This window comes from Bos indicus x Bos taurus, chromosome 19, assembly GCF_003369695.1.
Source record: "Bos indicus x Bos taurus breed Angus x Brahman F1 hybrid chromosome 19, Bos_hybrid_MaternalHap_v2.0, whole genome shotgun sequence".
NCBI lineage: Eukaryota > Metazoa > Chordata > Mammalia > Artiodactyla > Bovidae > Bos > Bos indicus x Bos taurus.
In genome coordinates this window covers 49532729-49546940 of record NC_040094.1, presented here as the reverse complement: position 1 = coordinate 49546940, position 14212 = coordinate 49532729, and the positions used below count along the sequence as shown (strand labels likewise).

The 14212-nt window shown below is 46.1% G+C and overlaps 1 protein-coding gene across 2 annotated transcripts in view; it reads left to right on the top strand.

Moving 5' to 3' along the window:
* The window catches only part of TEX2 (testis expressed 2), a 114352-nt gene that overhangs the window by 43478 nt on the left and 56662 nt on the right, over positions 1-14212 (top strand). For both annotated transcript variants that reach the window (XM_027517676.1, XM_027517675.1), the window contains exon 2: positions 3957-5619. In XM_027517676.1, the coding sequence (XP_027373477.1) occupies positions 3982-5619 (1638 nt within the window). In that variant the 5' untranslated portion in view covers positions 3957-3981. The remainder of the gene's footprint in view (positions 1-3956; positions 5620-14212) is intronic.

Here is a 14212-nt window from a genome sequence, read left to right as displayed (position 1 = left end):
TGGAGGGCCAAACCAAGGCCAGGACAAGCAGGAATAACAAGCATGCATGACACGCTTGAGGAGGCAGATCGCTGTGGTGGCGAATCAGGACATGAGTATCAAAAGCCCATGTCTGACCGGCTCCCCATCCCTTCCTCATTCAGTGCTGTGTCCTTGGCACAGTCAGGTGCTTTTTCCCTTGACCTTGGCTGTAGGAAGGTCAGTTTTACTGGCCCCAGCCGCCCGCCCATGAAGGATGGAGAAGGGGGGCTTGGAGGACTCCCTAGGAGGAAGACGGAGCAGCCACGTGGTGATCAGTTTTGTCTAGAACCCAATCCATGGACTCTGGTTCCAGGACATAGAGTTATCCAGCAGTTTGGGTCCTTGAAGCAATCTTTGTTTATCTGACCTAGCCCCCTCATTTGCAGATGAGCAAAAAGGCTATAAGATTTTCTTATTTTTAAAAAGTTATAGTGCTGCTTTAGCCTCATGTGGCTTGTTTTAGTAAAACCTAATTTGGGAGAGTTTATTCCAAACCTCTGAAGCCACTGCTTGAGCCCTACAGAAAGACGTTAGCAGTGGTGAGCCACACCAGCACCTAACTCTTCAGGAGGCCCAGCTCAGGCCCAGTTGGCTGACACAGGCCACTCAAGATGACTGTTCTCTTGCTCTCTGTACATCCCCTGCTCTACCAGTGCCTGCTTCACCTACACCTACTCACAGGACTGACCCACCTGCATATTTGCCCCAGGCCCCAGCTAGAGACTGTTCTTACCAAAAGGGGCGGTAAGGGGCATGCCCCGATGCTAGTTTCCCTGGTTACCAATGAGCAAACCTGATGTCAATTCCCCCTATAACTAGCAATCTCCCTTTCCCTTTGGCAGCAAAGACTGCTGCCATGTCTTGCTCACCACCCATTGCACATGGTGGATATCGCTCCAGAACCTTGCTTCAGACATGTAAACTCCCCCATCCAATAAACCATTGATGTCTCCCTCACTGAGTCTGGGCTGTTTCTTCTTTGGTCTTGAAGCTGGGCGAGTACAGCATTGTAGGCCTGCAGGGTGCAGCGCAACAAGATCTGAAGACAGTCTAGTCAGAGATCAGTTGCTGTTACTGCTACTGCTAAGTCACTTCAGTCGTGTCCGACTCTGTGCGATCACATAGACGGCAGCCCACCAGGCTCCCCCGTCCCTGGGAAAGTCAGGAGGCCCGACTATGTGTTGGTGGGTTGGGCAGATGGGCCCCTAATGGCCCTGTCTGGTTGCTGAGACCACAGGCTTCTGGAAGCACTATTGTTGACCCTTCTGGACGGGGCCTGACTTTGCCTGCAGATTCCCAAACCATCCCGCCTCAACTCCAGAAGAGCCTCTCCACTCTTGCTTTCCGGATGACTCGCTTCCCTGTTCAGCCCTGGTCGTGCTCTCTGGATTTGCACCTGTGCCCACTGTCACTTCCACCACCAGCCTTAGAGTAGCAGAGCCTTTCAGACCATCCTTTATGTTATTAAAGCAATTGAAATAGCTTAGCTTTCAGCCTACTGAGAATTACCAAAAACCAAACTTTCTTTTTAAATTACCTCTATAATTTTATTTTAAAATTACCCTTGTAAAAGTGAAAGTGGCTCAGTCGTGTCTTTGCCACCCCATGTACTGCAAGTCCATGGAATTCTCCAGGCCAGAATACTGGAGTGGGTAGCCTTTCCCTTCTCCAGGGGATCTTCCCAACCCAGGGATCAAAGCCAGGTCTCCCGCATTGCAGGCGGATTCTTTACCAGCTGAGCCACAAAGGAAGCCCAAGGATACTGGAGTGGGTAGCCTATCCCTCCTCCAGCGGATCTTCCCAACCCAGGAATCAGACTGGGGTCTCCTGCATTGCAGGCGGATTCTTTACCAACTGAGCTATCAGGGAAGCCCCTATAAAAGTCGGTGACCATTAAAATGAAAAATGTGTTTTGTACTTGGCATTTTTCTTCTTCCTAAGCCAATAAACATGTTGGCTTTGAGATAACAGGGAAGGATTGTCCTGGACCAGCAGCTGTGTCTTTCCAGCTTACTGCCAGCTCCTGGATTTGAATGTTTTGTCTGATCAATAGAAATTCTTTTTTCTTGGCTCCAATGGAGACGGGAGAGCCTGAGGATCATGAAGGAGCTTGGACAAAACTCTATTGAAAAGTTTTTATGAAAGTAATTTCTCAATCAGTAGTTTGAGATGTGTCTTTCTTGTGACTGGGCTCTTGAACTGTAGTTCTTGTCATCACTGGATTATTGCCTGTTTCTGGGAAATAGTTTTTCCTGCCCTTCCTCTCCTCCCCACCCTGATTTTTCTCCCCCATCACCTACAAACAAACACAGGTTTACTTTTTCTTTTGTTTTGGTAGTCTTAGTTACTAGAATTTTGAACCTGAATGTTTGGTAGAAGACTTAAATATAGGAGTTCTTCAAAGTAAAGGAGCAGGCAGCACAATGTTGACTCTATGGCAGATTACCAGGGTAAGTATCAGATTGGGTTCTGTACTCTCACCTGTAAACATAAACATAAGAGTTTGAGATTTGGACAGTCTCAAAGTCATTGGTCCCTCGTTTGACAGATGAAGATTCCGAGACCCAGAGAGGTCTTGGCTTGTTCAAGGTCCCACTAAGTCAGCTGGAGAAGGATCAAGTGTCAGAAGCCTTGTTTCCTGGCCCCGAGGCTGCCCTTTCCTCTCTTCCATGATGCCTCACTCATGCCGGCCCTCGCCCCCAACACCCACCCTCCGTCCTGGACATGGAGAATAGACCCGTGTGGCAGGACACACCATGCCCATGCTCGTCTTCATGCCTTCATCCATTCTTTCTAATCAGGCCTGTCCTGCCAGCCTGCCGTCAGTTTAAAGGAGAAGGCGGGTGTCCTGCCTCCCGCGCTGCTCTCACCCTCCTCAGAAGGCCTGCGGGTCACTCCTCAAGTGCATTTTAGCTACTCTGACAGTCGTGCTTTCCAGATGGTGGTGTTCATTTCCTTCTGGTAGGACCTGTCATGATGCCTGGTTTCCTATAAATGGGCCCTAAGTGAATGGGGAGTGGGGGACGGTGTCATGCACTGGGTGTCACAGGTAGGCTTGGCTTCTTTTGCTTTGCTGCTCAGCTTTTCGGGTGTCTCTTGTCTCCACAGCGACTAAGCAACGTCGCCTCCGTGTCTCTCACCCCAGCTCTTAGCAGAGTTCTCAGTTGGTGGTAGGTTTCAGCACTGAGACTTCATTTTCCTGCCCTTGGATTCAGCTGAAAATACAACTTTGCTTTATCTTGAAGTCTTAGAAATGGCCATGTCTTCATGGCTGCCTAAATACTCTGGCCTCAGGGTACCTACCATTTGGGAAATAAGCCAGCCGGTCACAGCAATTAGTTTGCAGATGTCCCTTGCCACCCTTGGTTACTCTGCTACTTATTTGCAGTGTCAGGCTATATGAACATTGGTGGGAGACCCAAGCCAAATAATTGTTAGGATTGCTGTGAGAATTGCAGTGAAAGCCATAACCCTCCAGGATTCACTTTTTATAGCCAGAAAGCCACTGGTGAAATTTTTGTTCCGAGATCCTCAAAATCGCCAGGATGCTGCATTTTATCCTGTGGGAGTTCTGAACTAATGCTGGTAACAGCTGTCGTGCAGGTCTTTCGAGCCTTGCAGTATAGAATTACTGATAGAAATGGGCCAGTTAACAGGGAGGAAACAACCACTTAGATGTTGTGAAGGAAGACAGGTTGTATGGCATTTATAACACGGGTGGGTAGTTTGCTCATAAAAGAGAATGCCTCGCTGGAATTTATCTGATGAAAATTAAACCACTAAACCTGCTTAAGTGAGAAAGGGTGGCCATCTGCCAGGTAAAAGTATTATCACCATTTAGAAGTGAGCTTTAGCCGCACTCTGGTCCACACAGGACAGTGTCACCCGTGGAGAAACCACTTTCTGACTTTTGGTTTTTCTCCCTGTTTTCACAGAGCCTGAGCCCTTGTGAAGCCGGCGATGACAAGTCTGAATGGTCGCCATGCCGAGAAAACCCTTGACATGCCAAAACCATCAGCCCCCAGAGTGCACGTGCAGAGGTCCGTGTCCCGAGACACTATTGCCATCCACTTCTCGGTGTCCGGGGAGGAGGAGGAGGAAGAGGAGGAGGAGTTCCGGGAGCTCCTGGAGGAGGGGCTGGACGACCAGACCGTTGTAACGGGGCTCGAAGCCAAGGAGGACCTCTACCTTGAACCCGGGGGTGGCCATGACCCCGCTGGCCCCGGCGCCCAGCTCATCCTGGCGGATGGCCTGTCCGTGTCCCCCGCCGTGGTGCCCGTCTCCGAGAACACCGTAAAGCTGCTGGAGCCCCCTGCTCCGGCCGCACAAGTATTCGGTACAGTGCCACTGGCTCTGTCCCCGGGGTCGTCCTCGTCGGGGCCCATAGCTAGCTCTCCCAGCGTGTCCTCCCTGTCCGAGCAGAAAACCAGTTCTTCCTCCCCGCTGTCCTCGCCTTCCCGGTCGCCCATCCTCTCATCCAGCGCCTCGTCCTCCACGCTTTCCAGCGCCAAACCCTTCCTGAGCCTTGTGAAGTCCCTGTCGACCGAGGTGGAGCCAAAAGAATCCCCCCACCCGCCCCGGCACAGGCACTTGATGAAGACGTTAGTCAAGTCTCTGTCCACCGACACCTCCCGGCAGGAGTCCGACGCCGTGTCCTACAGGCCCCCGGACTCCAAGCTGAATTTACACCTGTTCAAGCAGTTCACGCAGCCGCGGAACACAGGTGGGGATTCCAAAACTGCACCCTCTTCCCCTCTGACGTCGCCTTCCGACACGCGCTCCTTTTTTAAAGTGCCCGAAATGGAGGCCAAGATCGAAGACACTAAGCGACGCCTCTCGGAAGTCATCTATGACCCTTTTCAGCTTTTCAGTAAGATTATAGGGGAAGAAAGTGGCAGCCACAGGCCCAAAGCCTTATCTTCAAGTGCTTCCGAGCTCTCCAATCTGTCCAGCCTGAACGGTCACTTGGAAAGCAATAACAACTACAGCATCAAGGAGGAGGAGTGTGACTCCGAGGGGGAGGGCATGGGGAGTGACCCCGGCGTCCCCAGGAGCGACCAGCCACAGTCCTCCGAGGAGCCCGCGAGAGAGGCGGAACCGAGGAGCTCCCAGGGGAGCGGGCTGAAGGAGGGAGGCCCGAAGACCAGCTCCCTGGTTCTTGAGAAATGCTCTTTGTCTGCCTTAGCGAGCAAAGAAGACGAAGAGTTTTGCGAACTGTACACCGAGGACTTTGACCTGGAACCGGAGGGGGAGAGTAAAGCTGAGAAACTCCCAGAAGGCCCTCTCAAGCCAGAGGGGCTAGCGGACGATGGCCCAGCTCTGGACAGTGACCACGAGGTGGACTCGGCCGCGCAGCAGCTGGAATTACCCGTCAAGACGCTGGGCTGCTTTGTCCTGTGCGTCTATGCGTACCTCATCCTCCCCCTCCCGCATTACGTGAGCGGACTCTTTCTGGGCGTTGGCCTTGGATTCATGACTGCAGTCTGCCTGATTTGGTTTTTTACACCACCAAGTGCTCATAAACATCACAGATTACATAAACATCTACAACACTGGAACCCAAGATCTCTGGATATCAAAGAACCTGAGATCCTGAAGGTAAGCCTCTCTGCAGCTGCTGGCTGGCATCCAGCCTCATTGTAGATCTGACTGTATCCTTTTAGTTCACTGTCTCCACAAGTGTTTGCTCAAGCAGTGTTTCTAAGACTTTGGGATCTCCAGGCACCCAAGACTTGTTTGGTAAACCTCATTCTAGCTCCTGTTTTGCCAGTTCACCAGGTAGCTTCACAAGGATCTCCATAGCTCTGGAGCATTTCCATTCGTTTCCATTCCGATCTCTCTCTGAATTTGCCAGGCATTGGCTGCCTATTGAGGATTCATGGTAGCTGAGTCTGTTACGGTTAAATATTCTTGAGGGTAGTGCTTCCCTGGTGGTCCAGTGGTTAAGACTCTATGCTCCCAATGCAGGGTGCTTGGGTTCGATTCCTGGTTGGGGAATTACATCTTGTATATTACAGTGAAGACTTGGCACAGCCAGATAAATAAATAAATAAATAAAATTTTTTTTGAGACCCTGGAGCAGGGTTAAAGACTCCTGGAATACAAGAGAAGGGAAGGAGGAAGAGAAGACGGATTTTAATGTCAGGGTTGGGCTGTTACACGCTGCTGTGTGCACAGTGGGGCTTGGGCTTGAGAAGGAGGCATTACCTTTCTGTGCCTGTCAGATTTTAGGGTTTGGACCTCCCGAGGAGTGCCTGAGGCAATTCATTGGAAAGAAAATATTAGAGCTTCCATTTGTATTTATTTCCACGTATTTTAAAAGTTTCTGGTGCTTCTATATGTTTCATAATATACACAATTGAAAGCATAACTGTAGCTTATATAGGTCATAAGTTAAGCACATATACTTTTTTTTTATATATGTATTTTTAAATTTTAGTAAAATACTCCTAACAAAATCTACCATCTTAACCATTTTTAAGTGTACAGGTCAGCAGTATTATGTTTAATATTCAGTCACATTGTTGTACAACCATCATCACCATGCACCTCCATATCCTTTTCACCTTTTAAAACGGAAACTCTAAACCCATTAAACAATAACCTCCTATTTTCCTGGCTATTGCCTAGCTCCTGGTAACCACCATTCTACTTCCTTGTTTTTTTTTTTTTTAATACTCTAAATATGTCATATTAGTGGAATTACACAGTATTTGTCTTTTTGTCACTGGCTTGTTTCACTTAGAATAATGTCCACAAGGTTCTTCCCTGTTGAAGCATATTGCAAAATTTTATTCTTTTTTAAGGTTGCTATTGTATGTATATGCTAACTACATTTTGCTTATTTCTTCATCTGTTGATGGACACTTGGGTTGTTTCTATGTTTTTGCTCTTGTGAGCAATGCTGCTATGAATGTGGTTGTACAAAGAGATGTTTGAGACCCTACTTTCAAGTCCTTGGTTTGTGTACCCAAAAGTGAAATTGCTGGATCGTATGGTAATTCTAGTTTTAATCTTTTGAGGAACTGCCATACTATTTTCTACAGTGGCTGTACCATTTTACATTCTCACCAGTAGTGCACAAGGGTTCCAGTTTCTCCACATCCTTGCTGACACTTGTTATTTTCTGATTTTTTGATAATTCAAAGCTTGTTTGGTTTCTCTGTTAACAGGTTTTTCCTCCTCTCTGTTTAAATGAGTGCTCCAAAAAAGGGCACCATGATCTCTATTTACTGCAAAACAAAAACCCCACAAAACAAGGGGAAGAACTCTGAGTGCAAAATACTGTTTGTTCTGCTTTATTTTTTAATTTAATAACCTTTTCCCCTTATTTAAAAAAATGCACGATCAATGTTTAAAGAAACACAGAAAACTCTAAGGAAAAAATTATTCTTTATCACAGTAGTAGGAGGGAATTATAGTTAATACAATATATAATATATACATATACATATTTGGTGTATATCCTTGTTTTTTCCTACATTTCTACAAATATGAGTACATCTATCACACATGAACTCTTTTTGTTTTGGTTCAATGGGATCATATACAGACATCTCAGATATATTATGGGTTGAGTTCTAGACTACCACAATAAAACAAAATACTGCATTAAAGGAGTCAGACAAATTTTCAGTTTCCCAGTGCATGTAAAAGTTCCGTTTACACTATACTGTCGTCTGTAAAGTGTGCAATAGCATTCTGCCTAAAAAAACAATGTATGCACGTTAATTTAAAAATACTTCAGGAGACTTCCCTGGTGGCCCAGTGGCAGACTCCCACGTTCCCAGTGCAGGAGGCCCGGGTTTGATCCCTGCTCAGGGAACTAGATCCTTCATGCCGTAGCTAAGAGTTGGCACAACAACAAAAAAGATATATGGTGCCGGAACTAAAGATCCCCCGTGGTGCCATGAAGATTGAAGATCCCATGTGACTAAGACCCTGTGCAGCCGAATAAATAAAAATACTTCATTGCTCCCCAACTTTGTAAATCTACTGTACTTCCATAAAATATATATTTTTAAAAAAGTTATTACTGAAAAAATGTCAGCCATCAGCTGACAGTGCAGGGCTGCCACAAACCATCAATCTGTAAACACACAACGTCCGTGAAGCTCAGTAAAGCAAAGCGCAGTAAGATGAGGTATGCCTGCGTTCTGCACTTCAACCTTTTTCCCCCCTTTCACATGGCAATAGGTTAAGAGAGTGTTTCTTTTTTAAGAGAAGCTGGTGCTCAGTCTTGAGGCTGTGACACACTTAAGTGTAGCATTCATGTAAGAAGTGGAGCAAAAGTGATCATTATGCATGGTTGCTAAGCTTTTTCAATAAGGGTGGTGCCGCGTCTACCTGAATTACATGCCCTGTAAGTAAGTTAGTGCTAACTTTAGCAAAGAAAAATGCTGCTTACACTGCTTCCAGTGCCTAATGACTGACTGCAGTATTCCGTTTAAACTGATTTGAGCTCTTAATTGTCTTGGGAAGATTTTAATTTTAATCCGTCGATCTTTAGTGCTGAGACTACAATTTACTAAGTTTTCTACTAATTAGTCAAGAATTTACTAACTACACAGAAGATGCCAAAGTTATGGCACAGTGTGGTTGCTTTGATCTGATAATGAAACAGTAAAGGCAGCACTACGAAGCTGAGCACCGACAGGGGCCTGGCTGAATGCTGGGTATAGTATCTCATTTAATCCTCACCACCGCCCTCTCCAGTTAGGTAACGTGCTCATGAGGATGTGGACGCACGGAGAGGGTAAGTTACTCGTCCAAAGTCACCCAGGGGAGCCAGGCAGGACTGAATTTTTGTTTTCAAGGAAGGTGTTTTACCCTTGGTCCCTGCGATAAACATATTTGGATTTTCCTTGCAGAGAACAAATACTTCAGTGCTGTCATGGACTGACACCTGTAATTTAAGAAAATTGTACGTTGTAGCCTGAGGTCTTTTGTTTGGTGCACAGGGCTGTTTTTAGACACCTGGCTAAATACATTCTCTATTTTAAAAGGGGCCACTACCAAGAATTGGAAGGCTAGGATGTGTGTTGCAAGTTGAAGATTTCAAATGCAACTGTGCTTTGGGCTTGATTAGTTTTACTGAGTAGGAAATTACACTCTGGGGGAGCATTTTAAAAAGATGACGCTTTAGGGACATCCCTGGTGGTCCAGTGGTTAAGAATCCACCTTGCAAAGCAGAGGACAAGGGTTCAATCCCTGGTCTGAGAACTAAGGTCCCACCTGCCAAGGAGGAACTAAACCCGCTTGCCACAGTGAAAGATCCCGCACGAGGGGATGTCCTGTGTGTCACAGCTAAGACCTGACGCAGCCAAATCGAAAAAAAAAAGACACTTTAAAACATTTAGCAGTGTTGACATTAAATTTAGGACACAATCTTGTGATAAGAAAAGGATAGTATAATGGAGCCTAACTTTGAGCATCTGTCTTCTGTTCCATTTTCTCATTGGACATTGTGCTTTCTGTATGAGGTAGGATAACATTTGCTGTAACAAATTAGAAGTCTGTTCCTTGCCTTCTTAACAGTCCAGTATAGGTGTTCCTGGCGGTAGGTGGATGGGGGCCCATGTTGGTTAGGAGCCCAAGTTCCTTCCATCCTGTGGCTCAGCAAACTTCTTAAAGAGCTAGGTAGTAGATATTTACCCCAACCCCAGGTGGCACAGTGGTTAAAAATCCACCTGCCAATCAAGTAGATAGATGTAAAAGATGCGGGTTCGATCCCTAGGTCGGGAAGATCCCCTGGAGGAGGAAATGGTAACCCACTCCAGTATTCTTGCCTGGAAAATCCCATTGACAGAGGAGCCTGGGAGGCTGCAGTCCATGGGGTTGCAAAGAGTTGGACATGCCTGAGTGCACACATACACAGAGTAAATATGTTAGACTTACGGCTCTGTTTCTGTTGCAATCCACTTAGCTCCTCGTTGTAGCAGAAAAGGAGCTGTAGGCCATATGTGAATGAATGAGTGTGGCTTTGTTCCAGTAAAACTTCATAGAAACAGGCCTTGGGCCCAGGTTGCTGACCCCTGCCCTAAGTTATTAGAGTTCCTTGCATCCAGCTGGCAGAAGGGGAAAGAGAAAGCAAAGAGAAGGTGTACCTCCTTAAATTCCTGGACCCAGAAGTGACACACATCACTTCCATTCATGTTCCACTGGGGTGAGCTAGTCCCACAGGCCCTCTACAACGCTAGAGGCCCTGGGAAATCTAGGACTCGGTGGGGCAGCTTCTTCTCTGCAGTGGCTCTACACTATGGAAAGGGTGAAAGTGTTAGTCGTTGAGTCATGTCCAGCTCATTGTGACCCTGTGGACTATATGGACTGTAGCCCACCAGGCTTCTCTGTTCATGGAATTCTCCAGGCAAGAATACTGGAGTTGGTTGCCATTTCTTTCTTCAGGGGATCTTCTCAATCCAGGAATGGAACCTGGGTCTCTTGTAGTGCAGATTCTTTACATTCTGAGCCACCAGGGAAGCCCCTTCCCACTATGGAAAGAGATGCCTACATTTTGAAGGCACGGCTAGCCTTCTCTACCTCACTTTCACAGAACTTATCAGAGCTAGAGTTGCTGTTTACTGTTTGTCTTTCCCAGGACACCATAAGCTTCATGAACGCACAGGCCATGGCCATCTTGTTCATCACTGTGTCCTTAGCCCCTGACATGTACTAGGCACGTGTTAAGTGATGGATGGATGGATAGATGGATGAGTGAATGAGGTTTTAATCTGAAAATGTGGGCAGTAAGTTAATATTGACCCTGTCATCTCCCTAAGAAGTCACTTTTTAAAAAAAATCCCTGACACTTGCATTTTTGGGGAAAAACGTTTAGTCAAGCTTTGAGGGGGCTGATTCATGTTGATATATGGCAGAAAGCAGCACCATATTGTAAAGCAATTATCCTCCAGTTAAAAATAAAAAGATTTGAGGGACTTACCTGATGGTCCAGTGGCTAAGACTCCATGCTCCCAGTGCAGGGGACCCAGGTTCGATCCCTGGTCAGGGAGCTAGATCCTACATTCCCACATGTGGCAACTAAGACCCAGCACAGCCAAATAAATTTTTTTAAAGAGATTTGATAAGAGTGATCTTTCAAGAAGATAAAAAATAATTACAATTAAAAGTACAGCTTACGGAGAGTTTTTTCTTTTTCCACAGCAGTGGAAAGGCCAGGATGGTCCATCTTTGACAGGGTTTGAAACTTGATGTTTGCTGCTTAGAAATCGCCTGGCAGCAAGTCTGCTTTCCTCTTACCAGTGCTCATACAGTGAGTGCAAAGGGAGTAAGGAATGAGGAATGCATGCCAAGTAGAGCGTTGGAGAGATGGGGATGGTGGCGTGTTTGCAATTTCCATTCCGCCTCCAGATTTATGGCTTTTAAAGTGGTGCAGAAGACGGGCCTTGGTTTCTTTATAAAGCAGTTCTGTGAACCTGTTTCTAGTGGGAGTTGAAAGAGTCACTTTTTGAAAAATGGCTTGATTTAGGGGATTCATCAGTGGGTTTATTTCCTGTGCATCTGATGCTATTTAGTTTTTATAAAGGACATAATGCAATTCTTGAGGGCAGGTAGGGAATATTTTTTAAGCATTCGGTAAGACAGGAGACTATAAAGCGTCATTCTGTGGTAGAATGTGCTAGTACAGAGGCCCAGCCCCTTGATCTGCAGACTGCCTGCCCTTCATCTGGAAGCTCCCAAATATGTCAGGCAGGAAGCTTGGTGCTCCGGACTGTTTTAGGAGCCAGTGTGGTTTGAAACCTCTGAACCATAGAAGTTCTCATCGATGGGCCTGGGAAGTCCTTGCAGCCTGGACTGAGAGCCTGGTTCCTTTATTGGTGTCATAAACAATTCAAGGAACAGTGCAGTTTTTCTTTGATGTGCCTTCACATGACAAGGAAAAGGAGAATAAAAGTAAAGCTTTCCTGTACTTATCCAGGTGGTTTTATTATTCCAGCCACACTGCAGGCATTTGTATTTAAAAATGACACTGCAGCAGTGATGAGTGTGTGGGATGGTGAGCCAAAAAGACTACTTTGCAACCAAGCTGTAGCTGTTCTCAGAGACCGTTGTGGGGTTAGACCTCATGATACTCTGCCACCACCCACCCCAAGCCCCGCCAGTCAGCAGCTTTGCTATTTGGAACAGGAGCAGTGGCGAAAGAGCTGTCACCACGTACACAGGATAATTCTCAGAACCTTCTCCAAGGCCTGCTGGTTCTTAATGATGGGAATTCATAGCTGATACGAAGCAGAAAGTAGGAGGAGAAAGTTGCTACCTGCATTCCTAATAAAGTGACACGTGGGGGACTTCCCTGTTGGTCCAATGGCTAGGAGTCCACGCTCCCAATGCAGGGGGCTTGGGTTCAATTCCTGGCCAGGTAACTAGGTCCCACATACTGCAACTAAGAGTTCACACGCTGCAGCTAAAAGATCTTGCATGCCGCAGCTGAAGATGCCACCTGCAGCCAAGACCCGGCACAGCCACGTAAAACAAAGTGACGTGTGAACACTTGGAAGCCAGGGGAAGACCCAGTGTTAGGAGAAGCTAATGGGACTTAGAAGCATGGAGGTCTGGGTAAATTAGCTCCAGGTGGGGCCTTGTGCATGCCACTGAGTCCAAGGGCATCATTGTGGGCGACACCTCTAGGCAGTAACCTTCCAGTTTTACTTTGTGTGACTAGCTAGATACCTGAACTAGGGGCCCTGGGAAAGAACAAGAGAATGAGGCATCTCATATTCACACTTGGGATGTTTGCCTAGCTGAGTGTTCTTAAGCACGTTGGATACTCTTTCTTCTCCAAGATTGTACTTGTCTCATGACCAGAAGTGTAGAGTCAGACTCCATAGCCTCAGGTTCCCCGTCTGCATACTCTACCAACTGTGGATCAAAACTACCTGGATACAATTCCAGAAAGTTTCAAAAAGCAAAGCTTGAATTTGCTGCATGTGGGCAACCCACATGCCAGCAACTATTTACATTGTATTTCCAACTATTGACATAGCGTTAACACTGTTTTAGGTAAGATGATCCAGTGGCTAAGACTCCATGCTGCCAAGGCAGGGGGCCTGGGTTTGATCCCTGATTAGGGATCTAAATCCCACATACTGCAACTAAAAAAAGAAAATCCTGCATGCCGCAACTAAGACCCAGCTCAGCCAAATTAATTGATTAAGTTTTTAAAAAGTTTATGAGGAGGATGTGCATAGGTTACATGCAAATACCACACTATTTATATAAGGGGACTTGAGTATCTATGGATTTCATTGTCTGCGGGGGTCTTAGAACCCTTGGATGCTTAGTCACGATTATATTCGGTGACATTCTTGCACACAGAGTTTCCACATGTCCATAATGAGATGCTTCCTAAAGATTTTGAAAGGCTCTGTGTTTATATCTGAGTGTATGACTCATGTAATTGTAAATTATGTTCATGAGCAAAGCCTTTACCTCAGACTTATAAACCACCTGCAGAACCCAGCAGTAGGGTGTTGGTTTCCATAGTGATGACCTGTTTTAGAAAGATATGGCCTATAGGTTGACTAATACTACATTTACACCGTTGCCAAACTCACACATGAATTTTGGAGAACCTTTTCTCCTTGGGTCATGTCACATTTATGTATTGTCACATTTAGATATTTAATAAGAGGTACGTTGTTGTTCAGTCGCTAAGTTGTGTCTGGCTCTTTGCAACCCTATGGACTGCAGCACACCAGGCATCTCTCTCTGTCTCCCAGAGTCTGCTCAAACGCATTTCGGTTGAGTCAGTGATGCCATCCAACCATCTCATCCTCTGTTGCCCCCTTCTCCTTTTGCCTTCAATCTTTCCCAGCATCGGGGTCTTTTCCAATGAGTTGGCTCTTCTCATCAGGTGGCCAAGGTATTGGAGCTTCAGCTTCAACATCAGTCCTTCCAATGAATATTTAGCATTGATTTCCTTTAGGATTGACTGGTTTGATCTCCTTGCAGTCTTCTCCAACACCACAGTTCAAAAGCATCAATTCTAATAAGAGGGATAGGTTTTTATAATTGCGTTCCCTAAATACAGGCTGTGATTTTGACATATAAAAGAATACTTTTGTAGGGAGAACATTATCAATTTTGAGAAGAAATTCTAACTTGTAACTTTAATCTCAATTTCATGCAATTCTTTCTTTTAAGAAATTAGAGTGAGCAAACCTTACGGCAAAAA